We start from the raw sequence: 23,114 nt of genomic DNA on the forward strand, positions 1-23,114 counted from the left end.
TATTAAGTCCATGCCCCAGAACAATCATATAAACTACACCCTTTGCTTTGTTTCCTGGAATTCATCCTTCCACGAGGGGAGGAGAGGGAAATTTTCTGCCTCCATTGAGCAGGGGGCTCTGTGGGCACCTCAGGGAAGCCTGGTCTGTCCGCTGTGGGTGGGACCTTCTGTGCTGCCCTGCAGAGGGCGCCCTGGGGAGAGCTTCCCTTCCAGGTCCCTTTCTCCCTCTCACTAGAAACCACAGGTGGATTAGAAAAAAAGGCAGGAGGTGCTTTTTGTCCAGAGGGGCCAGAAGGAAGGAGTTAAGGTTCAAAGACAAGTAGCTGGCCTGAGTCTAGGTTAGGGACCTTCAAACCAGAATGCCATAGATGCAGGGTGAAGAGGAGGGGCAGCTTGCAGTACGCTTGGAGGCGCCAGAGAGGCTCAGGCACAATTTCAGAGCACATTCTCACATCTGGATGTTTTTTGGGTGCTGGTTTCAACCGACCACTCAAACAAGCATGGAGATCAAAGCAAGTAACCACAGGCACTTTCAGGTCAAATCAAGAGCCATCAGTACTTGAATGCCACAGAAGCAAGCAGAATTCTATCTCACGTCCTAGCACCATGTCGCAGGAAACCTCATTCTAGACACCTGTACTGACTGAAGAACAAGTTTATGCTCCTGCATTGCTAGGGAAACTGGCAGGAATTATGGGAGATACTGGTTCTACCAGGAACAACTAAGATCCAGCAGACACACGGATAACTCTAGGCTCAGTGCCATCCTGTGGCACGCTTGATCTTCTGTGGCAACGTGTCCCTGGCCAAGAAAGACCTGAGCCACCTGTCAAGGCAAGGCACCAGGGTCTCTAGCTTTTCCTCTTTTGGAATAACTCATCACTGTGTGACTGGTAGACAAGCATTTTGCAAATTTACATTCATAAGCCTAAATGTAAAAAAATGCAATACTTACTATGTTGCCTGGAGTTACCATATCCTGAAAGAAAAAACATAATTATAGCTTTACAAAATCAAAACAGTGAATTTGCATAAGCATTAACTTTCCACCCACCTTAGATAAACATTTTTTAAAAGTTTCCAACAGAATAGACTTCTATGAATAGTCAAAATCATATTTCAAAGAATTCAGGAGTTTTGGGACTATTAGGGACATTTCTGCTGCTAAGGGTTTTCTGATGGCAGTGACAATACTGCGGGCAGGAAGCTTCTGGCTCCCAGCTTTTCTAATGAAAAAAAAATTTTTTTAAAAAAAGGTAAGTTACTTCTGGTGCAAAAGCTTTAACCATTTCTTTTTCCATAATACACATTTCACACAAAATCTTTTTGAAGCACTCTCAGCCCAAGATCTTTTTCTAGAACATGAGCAGGTTCCTTCTTCTGGTCTGAGATATAACTACCCACATCCATTTCAGGAAATACTTTTCCTATCATTAACATTCAAACTTATCTAGCCTTGGGGGCTTTTCCAGAAGCCTTCTCTAAGGCATAGCTGGAGTAGGGGCAGGTACGGAATTGCAAAATCCATTATTTGGGGAAAAACACCCTGAATTAGAAAAAATACACTGATGTGGAAAAAGATACATTGACTTGGGGAAATATATATTCACTTGGAAAAAAATTGCATTTTCCAACTATAGGCTAATAATCTAACTTCACATTTTCCAAATGCTTCTACTATGACATGACAAAAACAGTATGAAAAAAAATCAATATAAAATCTCTGAAGCCATTTATAGTGGTTTAAAAGCCTTTGGCCAATGATTCTAGAACATATACAAAATAGTTCCTTCACTGCTACTGAATGGCTCCTCAGTGTAAAGTGCCTGTAATGCTCAGGCTACACAACTGAAGCAGGTAGTGTTTTTACCAGGATATAACCATCTCCAATTATCACAAAACTCACAGCAATCTGGGTAATCTTAAACCTTTGAAAAACAAGCAAAAACGTCCCAACTTTGTCATAAAATTGTCTCATCATATACGAGGCTTTTCACACCAAGGGCATCAGACATGGATATCTGATGTCTGTGGAGGCCAACTCTTCAAATCCCAGCTCGTCCCTGTGGTTGCCCATTTGGGAAATTAATAAAATCCCGAGGCCCAGGCCTCACCACAGGGACCCAACCAGCCCCCAGGGGGACAGATGTACAAGCTGTCTGGTGATTCGAAAGCAGTCTAAGCTGAGAAACACAAGCCGTAAGCTCATCTTTTATTCCTAAAATGACCCAAGAAAGGTTATCATTATTCTGACCAATACTAAGATCTCCTGCAATATTAAGAACAGTTTACGTTTGGAGTAAATCATACTAGACATAAACCCTTTACAAATAAAAGCATTTCAAAGTACTATGATCTCCAGGATTGCTTATACGAAACTGAGAGGAAGTCACAGATTAAATACTGATTTCATCCATGTTAAAATCTTCTGTTCATTTTATTAACTGCTAAATAGCAGGCTGTAAAAAACCATTCACAGAGCGGCAGGTGCACTGCAGTACAGGCTCGCAGTGTCGGTGGGTCCTGTCGCTGATGGGCCTGCAGACGCACAAGCTCTCCCAGACGCTCAGTCAGTGGCCAGAGTTCAGGGGGACACAGCTTCAGCGCTGCCCACAACAGCCCTTCTGCAATTCAGATGTGTTTTGGCTCTGCAGAACTCTGCGTTCCCCACAGGAAGCAAGCCAACCCCCTCACCTTCAGTGTAATGTCAGCATCCATGTCGCTGAACAGGATCACGTTATTGGTCATGTCAAAGCTCTCGCGGACTCCAAAATGGTAGAACAAGGTTGCCTGTGTGCAGCTATTGCTCATATCGACAAAGACCACATCTGCAACGAACAAGAAGAGGACCAGTTGGTGGAGGCGGCTGGTCTGCTTAACCTACAAGCTGACAAATCAGTGCAAAGTTCCAGCAACTTCCAGCTTGATCACCGGCATTTGAGGTCAAGTAAGGGTAGGGAATGAGTAGATTAAAATTACCCAGAAGAACTGTGGAAGAAATGCAGTTAAGAATTTTAAAAAATAAATTTAAAAAAACCACAATTCTTTCTTCAAAGTGCTGGGAATACCGCCTCAGCAGTTGCTGGGGGGTTTATTTTTAATGCTGCTCTCATTAGGAAATATATCACATACTTAATAAATTTATTCACCTATGTTTCATCTATGTTAAGTATAAGGTATAATGAAGGTCAAAAAGACACAGCCATCACGCAAGGTCACACGAGAGCACCTGTACTGTCAGAGCTCCACAAACCCCTCCCTGATCACGTGCGCTCCTTCTGGCACACAGAAAATGGGGGGGCTGGCCTATGTGTTCGTCACTTCCCGGCACGGGTGTGTGCCTGCACCAGTGCTACAGCCTCAACAGTCACAGCCCTCTACTTCTGTGTGTTGAACCCTCCCACCCAGCGTGATGGTATTAGGATGTGTGGCCTTCAGAGTGTGACGAGGTCAGGAGAAAGGCGGCCTCATAAACAGGGTCAGTACACTTCCACAAATAGGTTCTGGCTAGCAAAGTTATGTCAAGATCTATGATGAAGAGATTAAAGGGAAATCTATGCTGGATTTTTTTAAACTTTTTAAAATTATTTTTTAATGCTATTCTCTCTGCTTTTATGTGTATTTACAATTTTCCATAATAATAAAAAAAAAGTCCTCACTTTGCACACACCAGGATCCCATATTGGTACTGGTTTGGGTCCCAGCAGCACTGCTTCCCATCCAGCTCCCTGCCTGTGGCCTGGGAAAGCAGCAAGGACAGCCCAAAGCCTTGGGACCCTGCACCCGCGTGGGAGACCTAACTGAGGACTGGTTCAGCTCTGGCCATTGCGGCCTCTGGCAGGGGAGTGAACCAGCGGACAAAGATCTTTTTTCTGTCTCTCCTTCTCTCTGTAAATCTGCCTTTCCAATCAAACTTAATAAATCTCAAAATAACCATGAACAAAGCATTGCTATGTTCACTGCACAGAGGAATCTTGCATAGTTTTGAACCAAAAGAGTCACACTCTAAAAGGTACAAACTGTGCTATCACACTTAGTACAAAGTGCAGAAAAGGTCCAAACCAGCCCTTCAGAAACACCGCGCATTCTTGTTCCTGGCGCAGGGAGGAAGATGGAGGTGATAACGCACTGGGATACTGAGTCTCCACCTGTCTGAGGTTTCGGTTACCTGTGGGCTTGGAAAATTCTAGAAAGTAATTCTTAAGTTTTAAATCACTTTCATTATAGTGCAGAGTCACAACTGTACAGTTTTACTACCACTACTATCTTATGGTACCAACTTACAAATTCAACCTCATTCCAGGTACACAGGAATAGTCTGGGGAAAGACAGGGCGGAGCAGGTTGGCATGACCTGACGTTTCCGCTATCCATGGAGCATCTGAGGATGTATTTCTGCAGATAAGGTGGGGGCAAAACTAGACTACTAAGAGTACAGTATGAACACGAGTGTGTTACAGAAAGCCTGGCCAAGCACTCACCGGCACTATCCTCCACGGCCAAGTGGGCTCACTGCTTCCACTCCAGCACGAGCAGCACGTGTACTGCTAATTTCTTCTATTTAATACTCACCAGAGAGGAGAAAGGCTCATGTCTACCACCATGTCATGGGGCGGCCAGGTCTCACTCCTTTGCACCCCATAGCCACTGTCTCACCACCATTTCCCACATGCTGGCCTCAGGAGATGACATTCCAAATTTCTTTCAAGGGTTCAAAATCAATTGTGTCATCTCGACACAGGAGGCCGAGTGTCAGGAGTGCCCAGTGACGCTTCTGAAAAGGTGCTGGGTGCACAGGCCCAGGGATGACACGGAAGCAAAGAAAACTGCCTGTGGCTTCCCACTCTCAAAGAACCTGCTGCCCGGCAGAAGAGCACTGATCGCATCAACCATGCTGCCTGCGAGGAAAGAAAACCTCAGCACACAGAAGCCAGCAATGAAAACAGCAGGTCAAGCATTCCGGTGTGAAGCCCGAACAGGTGTCAGCCAGAGGAGCCAGAGTACCGCGGCTTCCAGGCCAGCAACACGCACCTAGAGCAGCCGCGCCAGGAGAGGCTGGGGCTCCACTTTGGAAGTGATGAGCTAGAAGGGTGCTGCGGCTCTGCAGAAAAGGCTAGGCTCCCAGGTGTCTGCCACACAAGCAGCATTTACCGACCCTGCAGAAGGCGATGTGGAAGGCAGCTACTGCCTCCCACTGCTGGAATCCAATCTGCCCAGTCTCCTGAGCAGGTGCAGAGGCCACCCCAATTCTAGGAGCGCAAGTGCTGCCCCACTCCACAGCCATCAAACACACTGGTCCCCGAAGGCCACATTCCTGCGAGCTTCTCATTTTCCAGAACAAGAAGAGTAGCTAACTAAATAAGTCTGAAGGCATCTGCCAGGCTCCTTCCCAACAGGGCGAGCCCATGACTGCAAAGCCCCGGTGCTTACCTGCCATCTTGAATGAGCTGCCAGCACACAAGCCAAGAGCCACGGGGGAGGCATGCCAGCAAGCTTCCTCAATAGGATATTTGGAAATGTGAGAGAACATGCAGGTACCCAGTGCGCAGTCCCAGCTGCACAATGCATTTAAAAAGCCTGCAAGGCCAACACATAAGGAGAAGCCACACATAACCACGGAGAGGGCAGAAGGCACAACTAGTGTTTTCTTACCCTAAGCTAGTTCACACCCTGGGTTTTGTTTTTAACCTTTTATTGATGAGGCAGAGGTGGACCGAGAGCAGGCAGGAGTAAAGTGTGCTCCAGTCTGCTGGCCCACTCTCCAAATGCCTGCCACAGCCCCTGGCTGCAGTCAAAGCCAGGATAGCTGGGGACGCAACGGAGGTCTCCCACACAGGTCCCAGGAAGCCGAGTCCCACAGCCCTCATTGCTGCTTCCCCAGGTCTGCACTGCCAGGAAGCAGGAATTAAGAAGGCAGCCAGGTACTGCAATGTGGGAGTGTCAGCTACCACTTTGGAAACTAGCCCGTAGAGCTCTTGCACAAAGTCTGGCACCACAGGACCTTGGCTAACCATCAGCATCACATAGAACATGGCACGCTGGGGCTGGGGCTTCGCCACAGCAGGTGAAGCTGGGGCATGGGTATCCCTTAGAGGCCCTATTTTGAGCCATGGCTACTCCACTGTGACCCAGCTCACTACCAAGGGACCTGGGAAAGCAGCACAACACTTGGCAGGTCCTCTGGCAAGCACATGGACGACCTGGGGGAAGTTCCTGAGTCCTGGCTTTCTTGGTTCAGTCTTGGCTGTTGCAGAAATACAGGGAGTCAACCAGTGGATGGAAGGTCTTTGTCTTTCCCTCTAATTCCACCTTTCAAATAAATGAATCTATCTTTTTTTTTTTTAAGGTTTATTTCTTTTCACTCGAAAGTCAGACCTAGAGAGAGAAGGAAAACAGATCTTCCACCCACTGGTTCACCCTCCAGGTGACCGCAACAGCCGAGCTGAGCAGATTCAAAGCCAGGAGTCAGGAACTTCTTCCAGGTCTCCCATGTGGGTGTAGTGTCCCAAGGCTTTGGGCCGTCCTCCACTGCTTTCTCAGGTCACAAGCAGGGAGCTGGAAAGGAAATGGAGCAGCCAGGATACAAACTGGCACCCACATGGGAGCCTGGTGCATGCAAAGGGAGGACTTCAGCTACTAGGCTACCACACTGGGCCCACAAATCGATCTTTTCAAAAAAGGTTAATAATACACAGCCTCCCAAACTAGTGAATGGTTAAAGAAGAGAAACTGACACCTCACCCCATTCCTGGTATTAGCCCGAAGGCCTAAGCATGGTATTTCTTCTTAACCCACAGCAACACAGCATGGTGTCCCAGGGGTACTGCATGCATGGGCTCTCTCTCGGTATGACAGCATGCCTTAGGACAGAACATTCTAGCGAGTCGGAATAAATTGTCATAAACAAAGTTACATTTTCTTCGTACCATTGCAAGTACCTGCCAAATTTCAGTAACCTTAAAGCTTTTTTCTCTTCCTCCAGCAAAATCCAAACTGATGTTCCTGCTCCACCAGCTTACCTGCCCTGGGCCAGAAGTGCAGCCCACCTAGACGCAAAAGACACTGGGAGATGAGGCCTTGCTGCCCAGCAACAATAGGAACACAGATCTGGTCATCCAGTTCTCGCTGCCATTTCAAAATTAATTTTTTATTTTTATCCAATGAATGTATGAATACATCAGATTCTCAGGGTGCCAGCAAATGCATGTGAATTACCAAAACGTACTTTCTCTCCCCGCTCTGAGCAGTTCAAGAGCCACCCAGGGCAGCAGTACATCCTCAGGCTAGGACAAAGTCAAGTGAACAAGACAAGGAAGTTCTAGTCTTGCTCTTTACATCAGTGTTTAGGAAACACAGCGGTTTTTCTGGGGCCAGTGCATCCCTGTGAATGCAACTGGAGAAAGCACAGGACCCCCAAAGCTCAGGAAATGGGTATTTCAAATCAGGTTCCTAGAGGAGAGGTTCCACAAAGTCAGCAGCAGCAAAGGGCAGGTGACTCGTGCCTCAGGCACTGATGGCCGCAGCCTGATCAAAAGGGCTGTGCTGGACATTACAGGGGTTAATGGCTAACTCAAGAAAACTCCCATTGGTCATTAACTAACCAGCAAATGCACCCCCGAGACCTGCGGCCAGAAGCGGACTGTTTCCAGGACATAATGGCCTTGCATTCTACCGTTCTGGGACCCACCGTCAACTCTGCCACCACAAGCAAAAATTCAATGGCACGGCTGCTCAGGTCCCAGCTGTCCGTGCCTGCAGCCCACCAGGAGAGTCCCAACACAGAATTCTGTAGAGAGAGGTGGGCAATGAAGCCAAACCAGCAGAAGCAACCAGCAGAGAGGATTTTCATGCCTAAAGGGCACGATTTGCTGTCCAAACATATACAGTGCACAGCTGATGGAATTCAAAGTTTATCTGGGGGCCAAAACTTTGTCAATGCCATGCATCTTCATAACACGCACTTCCCAAGGCCTCTGAAGTCCCCGCACTGGAGCTGACTGGGGACCGAGCCTCACTCACGGAAGTGCTAATTCTGCAGGATAGGGACTGAGGCCTGAAGCCTGAAAATCAACTCTGCTCTTGCTATGCATTAAGGACGCACAAAGATGGCCGTTGTCTCTGTCAGAGACAACTGGGATGCTTGTCAAAAAATCCAATCATCAGGTGACCAGCAAATTCCACCTAAGAAATGCTGACATATGAATAACAAAATGCAGTATATATCCATGCATCCATGCGACAGAGTATTAACCCTAAAAAAGAACTGAGTTGTATATGAAGAACCTTGAAGCCAATATGCTAAGTCAAAGAAGCCACACACAGACACACACACACACACACACACACACACACACACTGTATTATTCCACTTATTAGCAATAATAAAGGTTGGCATTGTGGTATAGTGGGTTAAGGCACTGCCTGCGATGCCAGCATCCCATACAGAAATGCTCTTCAAGCCCCTGCTGCTCCAGGTAGAGCTCCCACACTGCGCCTGAGAAAGCAGCAGATGACCCACATCATTGGGACGCTGCAAGCTGGGGGCAAACAGCAAAGACGCTGCAGGTTCATGGCTTTGGACAGCCAGAGCCCAGCCATAGCAGCCATTTGAGGGGTGAATCAGTGGATGAAGATATGTCTCTTCCAACTCTGCCTTTCAAATAAAGACTTTTCCAAAATATGTATATTACAGAAATAGATAGTGGTAATGGTTGCAGGTGAGCAGAAACACATTGAAATGCATTGAACTACACACTTGAAAAAACGGTCAAAAAGCCCTAACTTGTGAGCAGCTCAGCTCTGCCCTAGTGGCCATTCTGCCAGTGAATTCACGGGAGACCGATCTCTCTGTAATGTTGCTGCAGTTTTAGGTGTTTTATGTTTTTGCTTTGCTTTGTTTAGCTTTTAGAAAGGCAGATTTACAGAAAGGAGAAGAGACAAAGATTTTTTTATCTGCTGCTTCAGTCCTCAAGTGGTCGCAACAGCCAAGGCTGAGCCCATCCAACCAGGAGCCTCCCCCGGGTCTCCCACACGGTTGCAGGATCCCAAGGCTTTGGGCCATCCTTGACTGCTTTCCCAGGCCACAAGCAGGGAGCTAGATGGGAAGTGGAGCAGCTGATATTAGAACTGGAACCCACACGGGATTCTGGTGTGTTCAAGACAAGGACTTTGGCCGTTATGCTAGGTCACCATGCCGGGCCCGAATAAATCTTTTTTTGAAATCATATTTTAGAAATAGAAAGGGATGGTGCTGGGCATGGCGCAAGGGCCTAGTGGCTAAAGTCATTGCCTTGAAAGCACCAGGATCCCATATGGGCACCGGTTCTAATCCTGGCAGCCCTGCTTCCCATCTAGCTCCCTGCTTGTGGCCTGGGAAAGCAGTGGAGGACGGCCCAAAGCCTTGGGACCCTGTACCCGTGTGGGAGACCTGCAGGAAGTTTCTGGCTCCTGGCTCCGGATTGGCTCAACTCCAGCCACACCTGGGGAGTGAGTCATCGGATGGAAGATCTCCGTCTCTCCTCGTCTCTATATATCTGACTTTGCAAAAAAAAGTAAATAAATCTTTAAAAAAAAAATAGACAGTGAGGGTGCCTAATGAAAGTATTTTATGCTTTGGAAATGCACACTTTAGAACGGTTGAAAACCTTCTCACTTGGAAGTGGCCTAGTTCCGAGTGTGACAGCCATTTTGGGAATGACGCAGCAATAAGATGTAAGGCCGTGTAAAATCTCTCTCCCAGTCTCTGCTTCTTTTTAACTTTTTTTAAAAAAAATTATTTATATTTATTGGAAAGGCAAAGTTACAGAGAGGAGAGAAGGGGAGAGGAATATTTCCCACCTGCTGGTTCTCTCCAAAATGGCGGCCAGGGCCCAAGCTGAGCTGATCAGAAGCTTGAAGGACCTCCCACATGGGTGCAGGGTCCTAAGGTCCCGGATCACATCCCGCTTTCCCACACCACAAGCGGGGAGCTGGATTCTGAGTGGAGCAGCATGGACTCCAAGTCACACCTACAGGGGCTCTAAGCATTCATACGGGGTCAGGAGAGGATCAGCCTGTTTAGCCACCTTGCTCGCCCCCTCTGCCTTTCAAATAAATTATGTTCTAGAAACACATAGTAGTGATGCCTACGTGAGCGTGTGAATGTATTTGATGCTGTGGAAATGCACACCTCAGAAGAGTCGCAAACCTCAGTTGCAAGCGGCCCAGCTTCGACCCCGGCCGCCATGTGGGGCTGACCCAGCAAGTGGCGGGTCTCCCTCCCAGTCGCCCCTTCTAACTTTTTTTTTTTAAAAGGCTTATTTATTTTTATTTGAAAGGCAAGATTTACAGAGAGAAGGAGAGAAAACTCTTTTGATCTGCTGATTCACTCTCAAAATGGCGGCAAGGGCTGGAGCTGAGCTGTGAAGCCAGGAGCTCCATCCGGGTCTGCCACGCGGCGCGGGTTCCCAAGGACCCGGATAATCCTCTCCCGCTTTCCCAGGCCACAAGGCAAAGTGAACGAACGCAGAGCGGCTCGATAGGAACCCGCCCAAGCGGGACGCTGGCGGCCCAGGCCGCCATTTTGCGAGTTAACCAAGGAAAAACCCGCCAAATTACAATGGTGCATTCAGAACACGTTCACTACCGTAGGCGCGCGTGCACACACACCACCGCGCCCCCAAGAACAGCACAGCCACGTTTTGTAGAGTTGGCACCAGCTGGGAAGAGGCCGGAGTTGTGCCTCTTTGCAAAAGGGACACTTTACACCTCAGAGACGCGTCTGAGTCCAGCGCTCGGAATGGACACCCCTCGAGATGGCGGGGTGGCTCCAGGGGGAGCGGCCTGCGGGGCGCTTCCCCACCGGGCGCTGGGTGAAGCGAGGGGGATGCGGCCGCCTGCGCTCGGCGCGGCCAGCTGCCACTTGTCTGAGCCGCCTAGCCCCCTCCTTCCCGCCGGCAAGAGCTCCGGACGCCACGGACGGGGGGCACGGGGCGACGCGGACGGCCCAGGCCCGAGGTGCGGGGTCCCCCAGCCCTGCCGCGGGCCGGGCGTGCGCGGGAGCGGGGCAGAACAGGTGCGAACCCTGGCGCCCTGGCCGCGGAGGGCGGGCGCCGCGGGCTCCGGGGCCCGGGACGCCCCACGAGTTTGTAAAGCTGCTGGTGGGGACCCAGTGCCGAAAGGGGGACGCCATGGGGCACCAGGTCAAAGCTGGCTAACCGGGGGGCAAGAGGGACTCGGCGCCGTCTGGGCCCCCGCAGAGTTTCGAAGCCAGTGGTAAAAGCCGAGGTCTCCACAGCGGCACCCTCACTCTGTCTGTAAAAGACCACAACGCTAGGTGTGCCCCCCAAAAGCGGCCGTGAGGCGCGAGGGTGGGGAAGTCGGCGCGGGGCGGCGGCGGCGCGGGGCGAGGCCGGCAGCGCGGCGTGAGGGCCACGCCGCAGACGCGCGCTCTCACCTGAGTTGTAGAAGAGTTCAAGCAGGCTAGGGTCGCCCAAGTCGAGTCCAGCGAAAGGCAGCAAAGTGAGCTGCGCGCCCCGCGCCTCGCAGGCTTGCAGCAGGCAGCGGCAGGCCCCCGCCACGGTGCGGCTAAGCAAGCCGTCGCGCGTGTGGTCATCGCTGCGCACGTATACTGCTCGCAAAGGCCGCCGCGGCACGTCCTGGAAGCCGCTCCCGACCTCCAGGCTCGCGGCCGCCCCGTCGGGCTGCCCGAACTCAGCGGCGGCCGGCGGCGTCCGCGGGGCCGGAGGGGTCGTTCCTGTCGCCCCGACGGCAGCCATGTCTCTGCTACTGTGCAGGCTCCCAGCCGGCGAGGCCCGCCTAGGTCGTCCCCTCGCGCCCCTGGCTGGCACCTCGGGCAGCGGCGCTGCACAGCCCCAGAACGCGCTGTCCGCACGCGGGAACCGAGCTGGGATCCCTAAGGCGCTGCTGTCACCCTGCGGGGTGCGCGCGATCCCCGCACCGGCTGCTGAGGGAAACTCAGCGGCCGCCACCTCGAACGTCGGCTGACGAAATGCGAGAAGCAGAAGGGGGCTGCGTCGCGTAGAAGGGCGAGCGCGGACGGCGGGCCGACGCCGCAGGAGGTGGGCGGGCGCCACGGGGCAACGCACGAGGGGCGCCTCCTGCCGCCGCCCGCGCCCGGGGCTAGGCGGGGCCAAGGCCAGCGGGAACGCTGCCGGCGGCTGTCTCGTCGGCTCTGCAGCCCGACCCCCACGAGGCGCCGCAACAGTTCTTTTTTTTTTTTTTTTTTACCCTCCTCAGACATTTGAGGCTTTGCAGCAAGAGCCCTTCGCGCCGGCTGAGGAGAAATGCTCAGGTCCTCGTTCAAGGCGTTCTTTTAAGTCAGCGTTGGGACGGACGCGCGCTCCGTTTTGCGCTCTTGCCGATCGCGCTCCTCTCTGCAAGGCTGCGGTCCTGGAGGTTTTTGACCTTGACAACGAGCCTTGTTTGCCTGGTAAATAAACTAGGCTGCCCACTCAAGCCACGAAATACAACGACCCCCAAGGGCTCTTCCCGCCTGGCAAGGCCGTTTCAGTATTTGCGTCTGCCTCACCCCTGTCCCACACTGGTCCCCCTTCCATGATGCTCCCCAGCCCGGCCTCAGCTTCCTGCTGACAGTCCTTGGGGAGCAGCAGTGATGGGGGCTCTGGCCACTCACACTCACGAGGGACACCTGTGACTGGGCTCCCGGCGCCTGAGCACTGCCTGGCCCAGCTGTAGCTATGTGGGGGGATTAGAGTCGAGTCTCTTCCTCCTTAACTTTGCCTTTCAGATAAAACTAATTTTATTTTTTACCCCTCCATCCACTAGTTCACTCCCCAATTAACCACAACGGCCACAGCTGAGCCGATCTGAAGCCAGGCGTCAGGGGCGTTTTCCGGGTCTCCCACATGGGTGCAGGGTCCCAAGGCTCTGGGTCATCTTCTACTGTTTTTCCAGTACCCATATAGGATCACGGTATTTGAAGGTGGACGATTAGCCTATTGAGCCACTGTGCTGGTCCCTGGTTAATGCCGTTTTAAAATTAACATTTGGGGCCCCGGCAGCGTGGTCTAGTGGCTAAAGTCCTCGCCTTGAACACGCCGGGATCCCATATGGGCACCGGTTCTAATCCCGGCAGCTCCGATTCCTATCCAGCTCCCTGCTTGTGGCCTGGGAAAGCAGTCGAGGACGGCCCCAAGCCTTGGGACCCTGCACCCGTGTGGGAGACCTGGAAGAGGTTCCTGGTTCCTGGCTCCCGGCTTCGGATCGGTGCAGCACTGGCCGTTGCGCTCACTTGGGGAGTGAATCATGGGACGGAAAATCTTCCTCTCTGTCTCTCCTGCTCTCCGTATATCTGACTTTGTAATAAATAAATAAATAAATAAATCTTTTAAAAAAGGAATATGAGAGTTTATTCAGAAATTTAAAAATATATATATAATAAAATTAACGTTTGGGGGATGGCACCGTGGCATTGCGTGTTAAGCCCCTACCTATAGTGCCAGGATCCCATCTATAAGCTGGTTTGAGTCCCTACTGCACCACATCTGACCCAGCTCCATGCTAATGGCCTGGGAATACAACTGAGAATGGCCCAAAGCCTTTGGCCCCAGGATGCACCTGGGAGACTCAGAAACAGCTCCCGGTTCCTGGCTCCAGACTGGCCAAGCTCTGGCTGTTGTGGCCATTTGGGGGAGTGAACCAGTGGATGGATGATCTCTCTGCCTCTTCCCGTTTCCTAATTGGAAATTAGGACAATTTTTTGTTGAGTTTTGAATGTTCTTCGTATTCTAGACAATAGTTGTTTGGTGGGTGTGTGGCTCACAGGCGTTTTTAAAAACAGATTTGTTTACTCGAAAGGCAGAGTTACACCAAGAGAGGGAGACAGACGGGGGTGTTCCAACTACTGGTTCTCCTCAGATGACCACAATGGCCCTGGGCTGGGCTGGGCTGAAGCCACGGCTTTAGCAGAGAGCTGGATTGGAAGTGGATGGAGCAGCCAGGACTCAAAATAGCACAGCTATGGGATGCCAGCGCCAGCTTAAGCTATAATGCATTACAATGCCAGCCCTGGTTTTACAAACATTTTTATCATGTTCTATAGTGTATCTTTTCATTCTCTTAAATATGCATTCAGAGCAAAAGTTTTGAATGTAGAAGAGGTACAATTTATAAATTTTCCTATTTCTGGAGTGTGCTTTTTAGTTCCAAATGAAAGGACTCCTTGCTTCACCTGATTTTTCTCCTGTTTATTTTCCCTGAAAAGGTGTACATTCTCTCACATATTCCTAAGTGCATGATCCATTTTGAATTCATTTTGATGTAAGACTTGAGGTTTTTCTTTTTTTCCAAGATTGGAGGAGGGGGGTAGGTCTGGTGTTGTGGCACAGCAAGTTAAGATGCAGCCTATAATGCTGGCATCCCGTAAGAAGTGCAAGTTCAAATCTCGCTGCTCCACCTCTGACCCACCTCTATGGTAATGTACCTGGGAAAGCAGTGGAAGATGGCCCAAGTGCTTGGGCCCCTGAACCCAGTGGGAGACTCAGAAGTTTCAGCCTGGCCTAGCCCCCACTTTGGTGGTCATTTGGAGAGTGAACCAATGGATGGAATTCTTTTTCTCTAATTCTGCTTTCCAAATGCATAATAACCTTTTTTTTAAAAAAAAATATTGCATTAGCTGTATTAGGATCTGTAATTTTACATATAGATTTGGGGATAGGCTTGTGTATGTCTATGAAAAAACCCATTAGGATTTTGATAGGAATTATATTAAACCACCAGATTAATTTGGATAGAATTAGGTTGGAACTTCCAAGCAATGAGCAGAGTATGCCTCCCCTATTTAGATCTTACTTCTTTCAATAAAATTTCTCATTTTGGCGTATCCATCCTGTATGTGATTTTTTACTTTCTTGTGTGTGTGTGTATGTGTTGCTAAGTTTATATCAAATTTTGTTTTCCTTAAAGTGATCGTAAGTGACCTGTCTACACAGGCTCACGGATATTTGCAGAAATGCGACTCCTTGCATGTTGAATTTGTAGTTTGCAAGTGTGTTTAGTTATTATTTAATGACGTTTTGTTTTCTTTCCTTGAGATTTCCTACATAGACAACCATATAATCTGCAAATGGGGACAGTCTTATTTCTTCTTGGTAATGTCAATGCCCTTTGAACGAGAACTTGCAATAAGTACTAACATTGAAAAAAGCAGGAAGAGTGGGCATTCTTGTCTTCTTTCCAATCTTGGAAAGTATGTCAGCTCTTTCAGTCAAACTATAATGTTGCTTTCATGTTAATGGGCAAGAAGTTTCCCTCTCAGTTTGTTGAGAGTTGTTATTGTGCATGATATTGGATTTTTTCAGAAACTTTTGACTTATCACTTGATATGACTGACATAGTGGTTGCGCTGATTCCCCAGTGTTGAAGCAGCGTAAGTGCCGTTTTGTCGTGGTGTACAATTCTTTGTATGAACCACTGAGTTGAATCAACCACTACTTACTTAGTGAGGATCTCGGCAGTTCAGTCCAAGAGCAATGTCGATCTGTAGTCTTATTTTCATTGTTGTACTGTCCTTACCTCGTCAGGGTTTCAAAGCAATACCATTCCCCTCCGTCTTCTGTTTCCTGGAAGAGATTGCTACTTCTTTTTATAAAAGTCCTGCACAAAGGTCCCAGCGTCCCCCAGACATAAAAATGGCCATTTCCTGTGCTAATCGGATTCATTTCCAATCTGTCTAGATTGTTGATGTTGTTGTCTTTCCACATCTGTAAAGAAGCACAAGCTACAAGTCCTCTTTAACCACATCTGGCCTACAAAACTGCTAATGCCATGTTTCAACCTAGTAGACTATGGCAGCATTTCTAGATGGTGCACTTTGTCTTGCTTCAGAGAATTTCTAGCGTTCTCTGGAAAAGATTGTTGTAGCTTATTTTACAAGCATTTCACTGTGATACCCCCACCCCTGACGTGACACTGATCCTTGAACTTGGTGCACCTCAGAATCACCAGGAGGGCTACAGAAGACACACCACTGGGATCCTCTCCAGTTGCAGATGCAGGTCTGGGCTGAGGCCCAAGAATTTTCACTTCTACCAACATCTTCCCAGGGATAACTCTCAAGAACCAGTGCCCTGGAGCATGTCTTGGAAGCCTGGGCTTGACCTATGTGTCCCACTGATCCATCCTTTTGGAGACAGGTGGCCAGTCCCTAGGGACAGCCATGAGATTCCCAGCTGACCTTGGAGAAGTATCAGCCAATAATTTGTCTTGCTTCAGAATGAATCTAAGAACGAAACAAGGTTTATATTTTTAAGAGGAGTAGCCAGAATTTTCTAATAGTGGACAACAGTCTTAGCCATATGGTGCTGGACCACGTGCACTTGCTGTTCAGGACCACAGGGATGCCAGAGCCACTCTCCTTAGGAGCCAGCTGTTGGCTGAGACTGAAGCAGAGCAAGGTCCCTCTGAAGGCCATCTTTGTATGTTTGCTTTGCCACGCATCTCCCCTGATGCTGTAGTTTTGTGCTGGCATTTGAGTAAAGATAAAAGCCAGACTGATCAGGTTTATTGAATAAATTCCACTGGGCATCAGTGACAACTACGACTTCATCTGTTCAGTCACATGTTTCAAGTGAGCATCGTGTAAATGTTGACATTTTGAGTGCTAAACATCCAGTGGGGAGAGAAAAAAAATCACTCTCCTCATAGTGGTTCCATTCTGAGGAGAAACAAAACCCAACAGAGGAGCGTGAGAGGAGTATATGGGGCTGTGTACAAATAAACAAAAGGGGGGGGTGCAGGGGACTGGGGCTGCATTAGAACTGCAGTTACTCTTTGATTTAGGGGATTCAGGAAAGCCTCTCCAATGAGGTGACATCTAAATGAGGGAGCAGCCAGAAGGAAGAGATTCGGACCTGACATCACCAAGGTGCAGGTAGCACAAGCTTAAGGAATAATAGGCAGTCGCCTTTGTGTGCAACTCTGCTCTTGATCAGGAAAGGGCTATCTTGGGCTTAAAAAAATCTCAGGTAACTTAAACTCATGTTCCACTTGCAGGAGTTACCTTATGTACCAATCAGAAGTGCGCACCGATTGCAGGCTGAACACATTAACAGGTATCGGGCATCGGGTACACAAAGAAAATGCCCTTCCCTCCTGACCTCTGGGGCTCCACCGGGCACCTTGTCTCTGTCATTCCAAAACCCTCTGGGTCTCTCTTGTCCCATTCTCTTGCCATGGACTTTGGGCTCCCCGAGGGTAGGTCACTCATGGGACCTGCCTATCCTGACATCTGGTACGTTGTCGGCACTCCCTACCTGTCTGACGAGACCAGTGAAGCGCTTTTCGGTATACTCACAGATGGAATGTTATGCAGCCAGGGCAAGTCATGGTTTTAAAAAAATTAACATAGGAATGAAATATTAAGTGTAAAAAGCAGACTACCAAACTATATACAAAGACCCGCCACCACTATGAGACTAAAGTAAAGGCAGTTTTATGAACAAGATTAGGATACTTCCTGCCTTCTCTTTAATGCTTTATTTTGGGCATAATCAGCTTCATAATCAGTAAACATAACCTATTTAAAAACACTCAAGGGGATTGGGTTCTATATTTGATCCTAGAATTATCACTCATAGCCCCTAAACCTTTCAAGAAGATGAAGATTCATTGGCAAGACACTTCTGAACAGACCTATCTGGTGTGGGGGTGTGTTTACACGGCCATGGAATTTGTCACCATCATCATTACTTCCTCCAGGCAGGCTGCCCCACTTGAGAACAAAAATTTTGTTAGGACTTCCTGGGACCAAGGCAGGGAATGGTGGACGTTTCATGCATGTGGTTGGTCCCTAGCTTTCAGTCCCAGCCAAATCATTCTCTTACATTGAACTTAACAATTCAAAGGTTCAAAAATAATCCACATCATTTCTTTTTAAACACTTCTTTTTCTTGGGGGAACCATCTGAGAAATGTTATTCCTTGCTTCACATTTCTTTTTGCTTTCAGAATGGTTTTATCAGCTTGGCACATTTGAAACTTGGTGCAGAAACCATTAAAAATATTCTAATAAAAACTATGATTTTTTTTCACATTTTCAGGAGCTTTCTGCCCTAAAAAGGGTTCAAAGCATGCCAACCAACCTTGATTTTCTCAGGCACCTGTCACATTGTATAAGACTTTGTGATATAAGGGCCTTATCCTCCATCTGCCGCGCCAGCATCCCATGTGGGTGTTGATTTGTGTACCACCTGCTCCACTTCCCATCCAGCTCCCTGCCTGTGGCTGGAAAAGCAGTGAAGGATGGCCCAAAGCCTTGGGGCCCTGTGCCTGTGTGGGAGACCTGAAAGAGGCTCCTGGCTCCTGGCTCCTGGCTGTGGATCAGCTCAGCTCTGGCTGTTGTGGCCATTTGGGGAGTGAACCAGCAGATGGAAGACTCCCCATACCCCATCTTTTCTTCTCTGTGTAACTCTAATAAAATAAACCTTTAAAATTGCATAAAGAAGAATTGGCATGGCAGTTTGGGGGAACATTTAAGACTTCCATGACATTGGTATATCTGGGTAAGTTCATTAAACTGTTGCCATCTTAAGAGAATAGCCCCAGGAAGCTAGTCTGCTGGAATCTAGCTCTTTTGTTCAGTATTTTTTTCTTTCCTCAGGAAATTTCAGCTACAGCTTACCAGACCATTTCATTTTACTGTTTGGCTGAAATAAGTTATCGCTTATCACTCCAACAAGAGAAGTAGTCCCTTTACAGTGAGTTCCAAGTTCACAACCTTGAGCACACACTGTCTTCAGCAGGAAGGGATGCCCCAGCGGCCACTTCAATTTGGGATGGTGTGAAAATGCATACAATCAAGTCCCTTCTGGGGGCCCAGCCTCTCCTTCCAGGATTCTTCTGGGCTTCAGGGATCTCGTCGCCCAGACACAGGAAGCATCAAGGATGAGCCTAGGGAGGAAGCTTGGAATGACAGGACAGGGCTCTGGCCTCCCTTGGCTGTGCCAAGCCAGTGCCGAGGGATTCCAGTGCCAAGGATCTGGCTCTGCCTTGGGCCCCCCCTCCCCCACTGTGGCTCATCTGGAGAGCAGCATCTACTTCCCCAGGCCGTGGGCCCACAAACTCAGCATTCCCTTCAGTCAGCATGCTGAACACAGTGACCCCCCACACAGGACCTTGTTCTGTTTCTCATTTGTACAAATCCAGAAGGAAAAAGCTTTCTCTCAAGCCCTCTTGGTGCCCAAACACCTTGACATTAATTTGAGCTAAAATAAGAAAAGGACTAAAATCTAATCTAAGTTCAAAATGGGACTATGGTGACCTCAGATTATAATATAGAGGCCTTTGCAGGGGGACCTTGGCACTATTTTAATTTGGACCATGACAATTCTGAGCAGAGTACACCTTGCAGTCTTCTATCAAGGAGTAGAACATGAAGAGAAATAAAATCTCCCAACCAGTGACCAAAGACACACAGCTGGCACTAGACAGCTCTCTCCTTAGGGGAGAAGCAATTATGGACTTGGGCGTCCTGCCTGGCAGATGAATAAAGGTGACTTTACACAATTATTCACATAATGATAATTAAATGTTTTCCCACTAAAAATGTATACTTAAGGCCTTTATAAAAAACATTTTTAAACAGAAGTCTCGGAATCCTGCACCCATGTAGGAGATGTTGTTCCAATAAAAACAAATCAAATTGAAAGGAAGAAAGAAAAGAGAAAAAGGTAGCATTACAGAGAACTTTTCCACGCGTGGGCTCACTCCCCAGATGGTTACCAGGGCCACAGATGGGCCTCCAGGGTCCCAAATGGGCACTGGTGTGCCTCCCAGATACTCTACTTCCCTGCTTATGCTGCTGGAGTCCCTGCTCCCACGTGGGAAACCTAGATGAAGCTCCTGGCTAAAGATGGGCTCAGCTCCAGCCCTCACCACCATTTTGGAAGTGAATCAGCAGATGGAAGATTTTTCTCCCCATATAACTCTGTGTTTCCAATAAAAATGGATCTTAAACAAAAAGGCAGAGAAAGAAAGGAGAGACTGGGAGACAGATTTTCCACCTGCTGGGTCATTATCCAAATAGTGGCCAGGGCTGGAGTTGGGCTGCTTGCAAGTGAGGAGCTTTTGGACCATTTTAAAGTGTACATTTCCAAGGCATGAAATACATTCACACTCTCATGTAGGCATCACCACTATTTCTAGAGTGTAATTAAGAATATATATATATATAAAGGCAGAGGGTGCAACCATAATGGCTCAACAGGCAGGTTTTTCCCTGCCAGCACCAGGATATGGGTACAGGTTCATGTCCTGATTGCTCCATTTCCCCATCAAGCTCCCTGCTTGTGGCCTGGGAAAGCAGTTGAAGATGGCCCAAAACCTTGGGACCCTGCGTGGGAAACCTGGAAGAGGCTCCTGGCTACCTTTTCAATAGAAACAGATAAATCTTAAAAGAAAATGAGGCTAAAAAGTGATCTCCATCGATGCCTGGTTGAGTTTGTGCTTAATACAAACCTATTTTTTTTTCCCAAAAGTGATCTTTCCAAGCTTTTCTGTGTCCCCAATGGGTCCATCTTGTACAGTGAAGATGGCAGCCGCTGAGCACCAATTCATCCAGTGCCATGCTGTACTCGTCCTGCTGGTTAGCTCAAGGGTCAATAATGTGGGGGGATGGGCCCAATGCTCCTTCTAAAACTGCTTCTCCCTCTCCTAGCAAAGATGCTGATGGCCTCTATGAGGGGAAGACATCAGCTCTGTACCTTCCACATGTGCCAGTGCCCCTCGAGGGTGTCACAACTTAATTAAATTAAGAAGCCAACTTTGTATATGTGTTATATAAAACCATATCACTGGGCCCCATGCTATAGCCTACTCACTGACTCCACACCTTGCATGTGCCACAATCCTATATAGGCATTGGTTCATGTCCCAGCTACTCCACTTCCCATCCAGCTCACTGCTTGTGGCCTGGGAGGACAGTACAGTATGGCCCAAAGCCTTGGGACCCTGCACCAGTGCGGGAGACCCAAAAGAAACCTCTGGCTCCTGAGTTTGGATCAGTTCAGCTCGGTCATTTCAGACACTTGGGGAGTGAATCTTTCTGTATCTCCTTTTCTCTGTAAATCTCACTTTCCAGTAAAATAAACAAATAAATAAATCTTTAGAAAAAATTTCACTGGGGATTCTCATGGTGAGTGAATAAAAATTTTAAATACTGCTGCATGCTGTCCTCATTTTGCTATTAGGTGCTATCTCTGAAGGCTTCAAGGTTAACCTGGAAACACAACAGTCAAGGGGTAGGGACTGCTGCCCCAGGCCTTGGAGCCATGACCTTGGCTCCCTGAGACCAAGGCTGTTTTAAAGACAAGGCATGCGGATACAGGAATGGAAGATGTGCGGCTGTTTTCTGTGTACACCCCTTCCCATAGTCCAGGCCCAGGCACGAGGACGCGGGCGTCTGTCCATACTCACAGTCCACTCTCTGATCTCAGCATGCCAGAGAAATGGGGCTACAGTCTGCTGCTGCGCGCCAAGACAATGCAGAGGAGTAAATGTGGGCTTCCTGGGGAGAGGATCCAGCAAGGCCATAAATGCAAGAGTGCTGCTGGCTAGGCTGGAAGCAAGCCCCACCCCCATTCTCTTGGCCTGAGCAAGGGGTTATGAGCAAGCAAGACAGATGACATTCTGTGGGGACAGTTTAAACACACACACACACACACACACACACACACACACACACACACACAAGTGCAGGAAATAATACAACTTCCCCCCCACCCCCAGTTCTCATTTGCATTTTGCTTTTATTTATTTTTGCTTTAATAATGCATATTCTGTTCACACAAAAGGTGCAAAGGACAGGAAGCAAGGGTTGAACTTGGCTGATGAGAAATCAAGCAGGGATGACATTTCTAGTTTCATGAACGACTTAAAAGTGGGAGGGACTGGGCAAGTTGTGGCCGGCTCCAAGGAGCAGCCCAGCCTCAGGGCTGTCTCTTCTTCCGACCTGTGGCAAGGGTGAGTGAAGCTTGAAGACAGTAGCCTCTAGCGGAGTCCGGAGAGTGGCCATTTCTATTTACTGACTTTTGTTGTTTGAGTTTATTTTTAAAATCATGGTAGCTGCATCACAAAAGCTCCAATCAAGAGGGGTGGTAGAAAGAAGGCACAGATCATTGCAAATACCAGATTTTTCTCTCTCTGTTCATATAGAAGCTCACATTTCTCTTGGGGCGGTGAGGTTGGCTGGCGGGGGCAGGGACAGCTTAGGTCTACAATTGCATATGTGATAGAATGCTAAAGGGCACACGAAGCGGGGCAGCTCGCCCCCAAAGCCCGGGAAAGGGCTGCTCGCTCCTGACTGTGTGTGCCACACACGCTAAGGGGATCTGTGACAAAACACAATTTTTAAAAAAATCATAAAATTATAAAGCTTGTAAACGAATCATCTGAAATTACATTTTATTAATGGAAAATATCATCAAAATAGTACCACTATGGACTAAACTGCCTGAGTTTTCGTTTCACGTGAGATCTCCAAGTAGAAAAGCCGTTAGCACAATGTGTCCTGCTGAAGTCGCACCTAACGCGAGTCAGGACTACACCACGGGCAAGATTCTCCTCTTGGGTGGGATTTGTGCTGTGCTATCAAGAGTTTTGTGCTAATCTTTGAAACAGGGGCATGTTGAGGCAAACCTTGAATCTTTTGGCACAAGATTATTTTGGCTGGGGCAGAAAATTTGAGTCTTTGACTCAGGATGAATAATGCGACATCTCATTGATCAAGTATTCATTTTGATTGAAGAGCTTTCTTTATGTCATTCACTTCCATCTATAGAGGGAAAAAAACAGAAAGAATCGGACAAAATCTTAACAGCCTGGCTGGCACCACAGAAGTGTGAAAGATAATCAACCTCAAGTTGAGGGACAGCCATCAACCTGCCAATTTTACTTGTGAAATGGGTGCAACGGTGTGAGTGAAGAAGGCCTTACTACGCAGAAATGACACGAACCTCAACAACAGGCATACTGCCACAACGCACGAGGAAACAGCACGTGTCTTAATTCTTGGGCTACCAGAAAGGAAAGTCTGTCAAATGTGACAATGATTGTGGTTTCGTAGCCACGGGGTGGAATGAGCAGCTCTGACAAGCTGGAC

At 48.4% G+C, this 23,114-nt stretch overlaps 2 protein-coding genes across 4 annotated transcripts in view; both read right to left on the minus strand.

Annotated features, from left to right (window-relative positions):
* MAP3K15 (mitogen-activated protein kinase kinase kinase 15) overlaps positions 1–11,755 on the minus strand; it is a 79,769-nt gene extending 68,014 nt beyond the window's left edge. Inside the window, exons 1-3 of the mRNA XM_041002608.1 lie at positions 11,434–11,755; positions 2,695–2,828; positions 956–979 (exon numbers count right to left, since the gene is read on the minus strand). Coding sequence (XP_040858542.1) covers positions 956–979; positions 2,695–2,828; positions 11,434–11,755 — 480 coding nt within the window. The remainder of the gene's footprint in view (positions 1–955; positions 980–2,694; positions 2,829–11,433) is intronic.
* A 9,990-nt stretch (positions 11,756–21,745) lies between these two features.
* The window catches only part of SH3KBP1 (SH3 domain containing kinase binding protein 1), a 305,428-nt gene continuing 304,059 nt past the window's right edge, over positions 21,746–23,114 (minus strand). For all 3 annotated transcript variants that reach the window (XM_040997748.1, XM_040997739.1, XM_040997757.1), the window contains one exon: positions 21,746–22,787. In XM_040997748.1, the coding sequence (XP_040853682.1) occupies positions 22,746–22,787 (42 nt within the window). In that variant the 3' untranslated portion in view covers positions 21,746–22,745. The remainder of the gene's footprint in view (positions 22,788–23,114) is intronic.

This window comes from Ochotona curzoniae, unplaced genomic scaffold, assembly GCF_017591425.1.
Source record: "Ochotona curzoniae isolate NIBS_2020 unplaced genomic scaffold, NIBS_Ocur_1.0 contig_1274, whole genome shotgun sequence".
NCBI classification, from domain to species: domain Eukaryota; kingdom Metazoa; phylum Chordata; class Mammalia; order Lagomorpha; family Ochotonidae; genus Ochotona; species Ochotona curzoniae.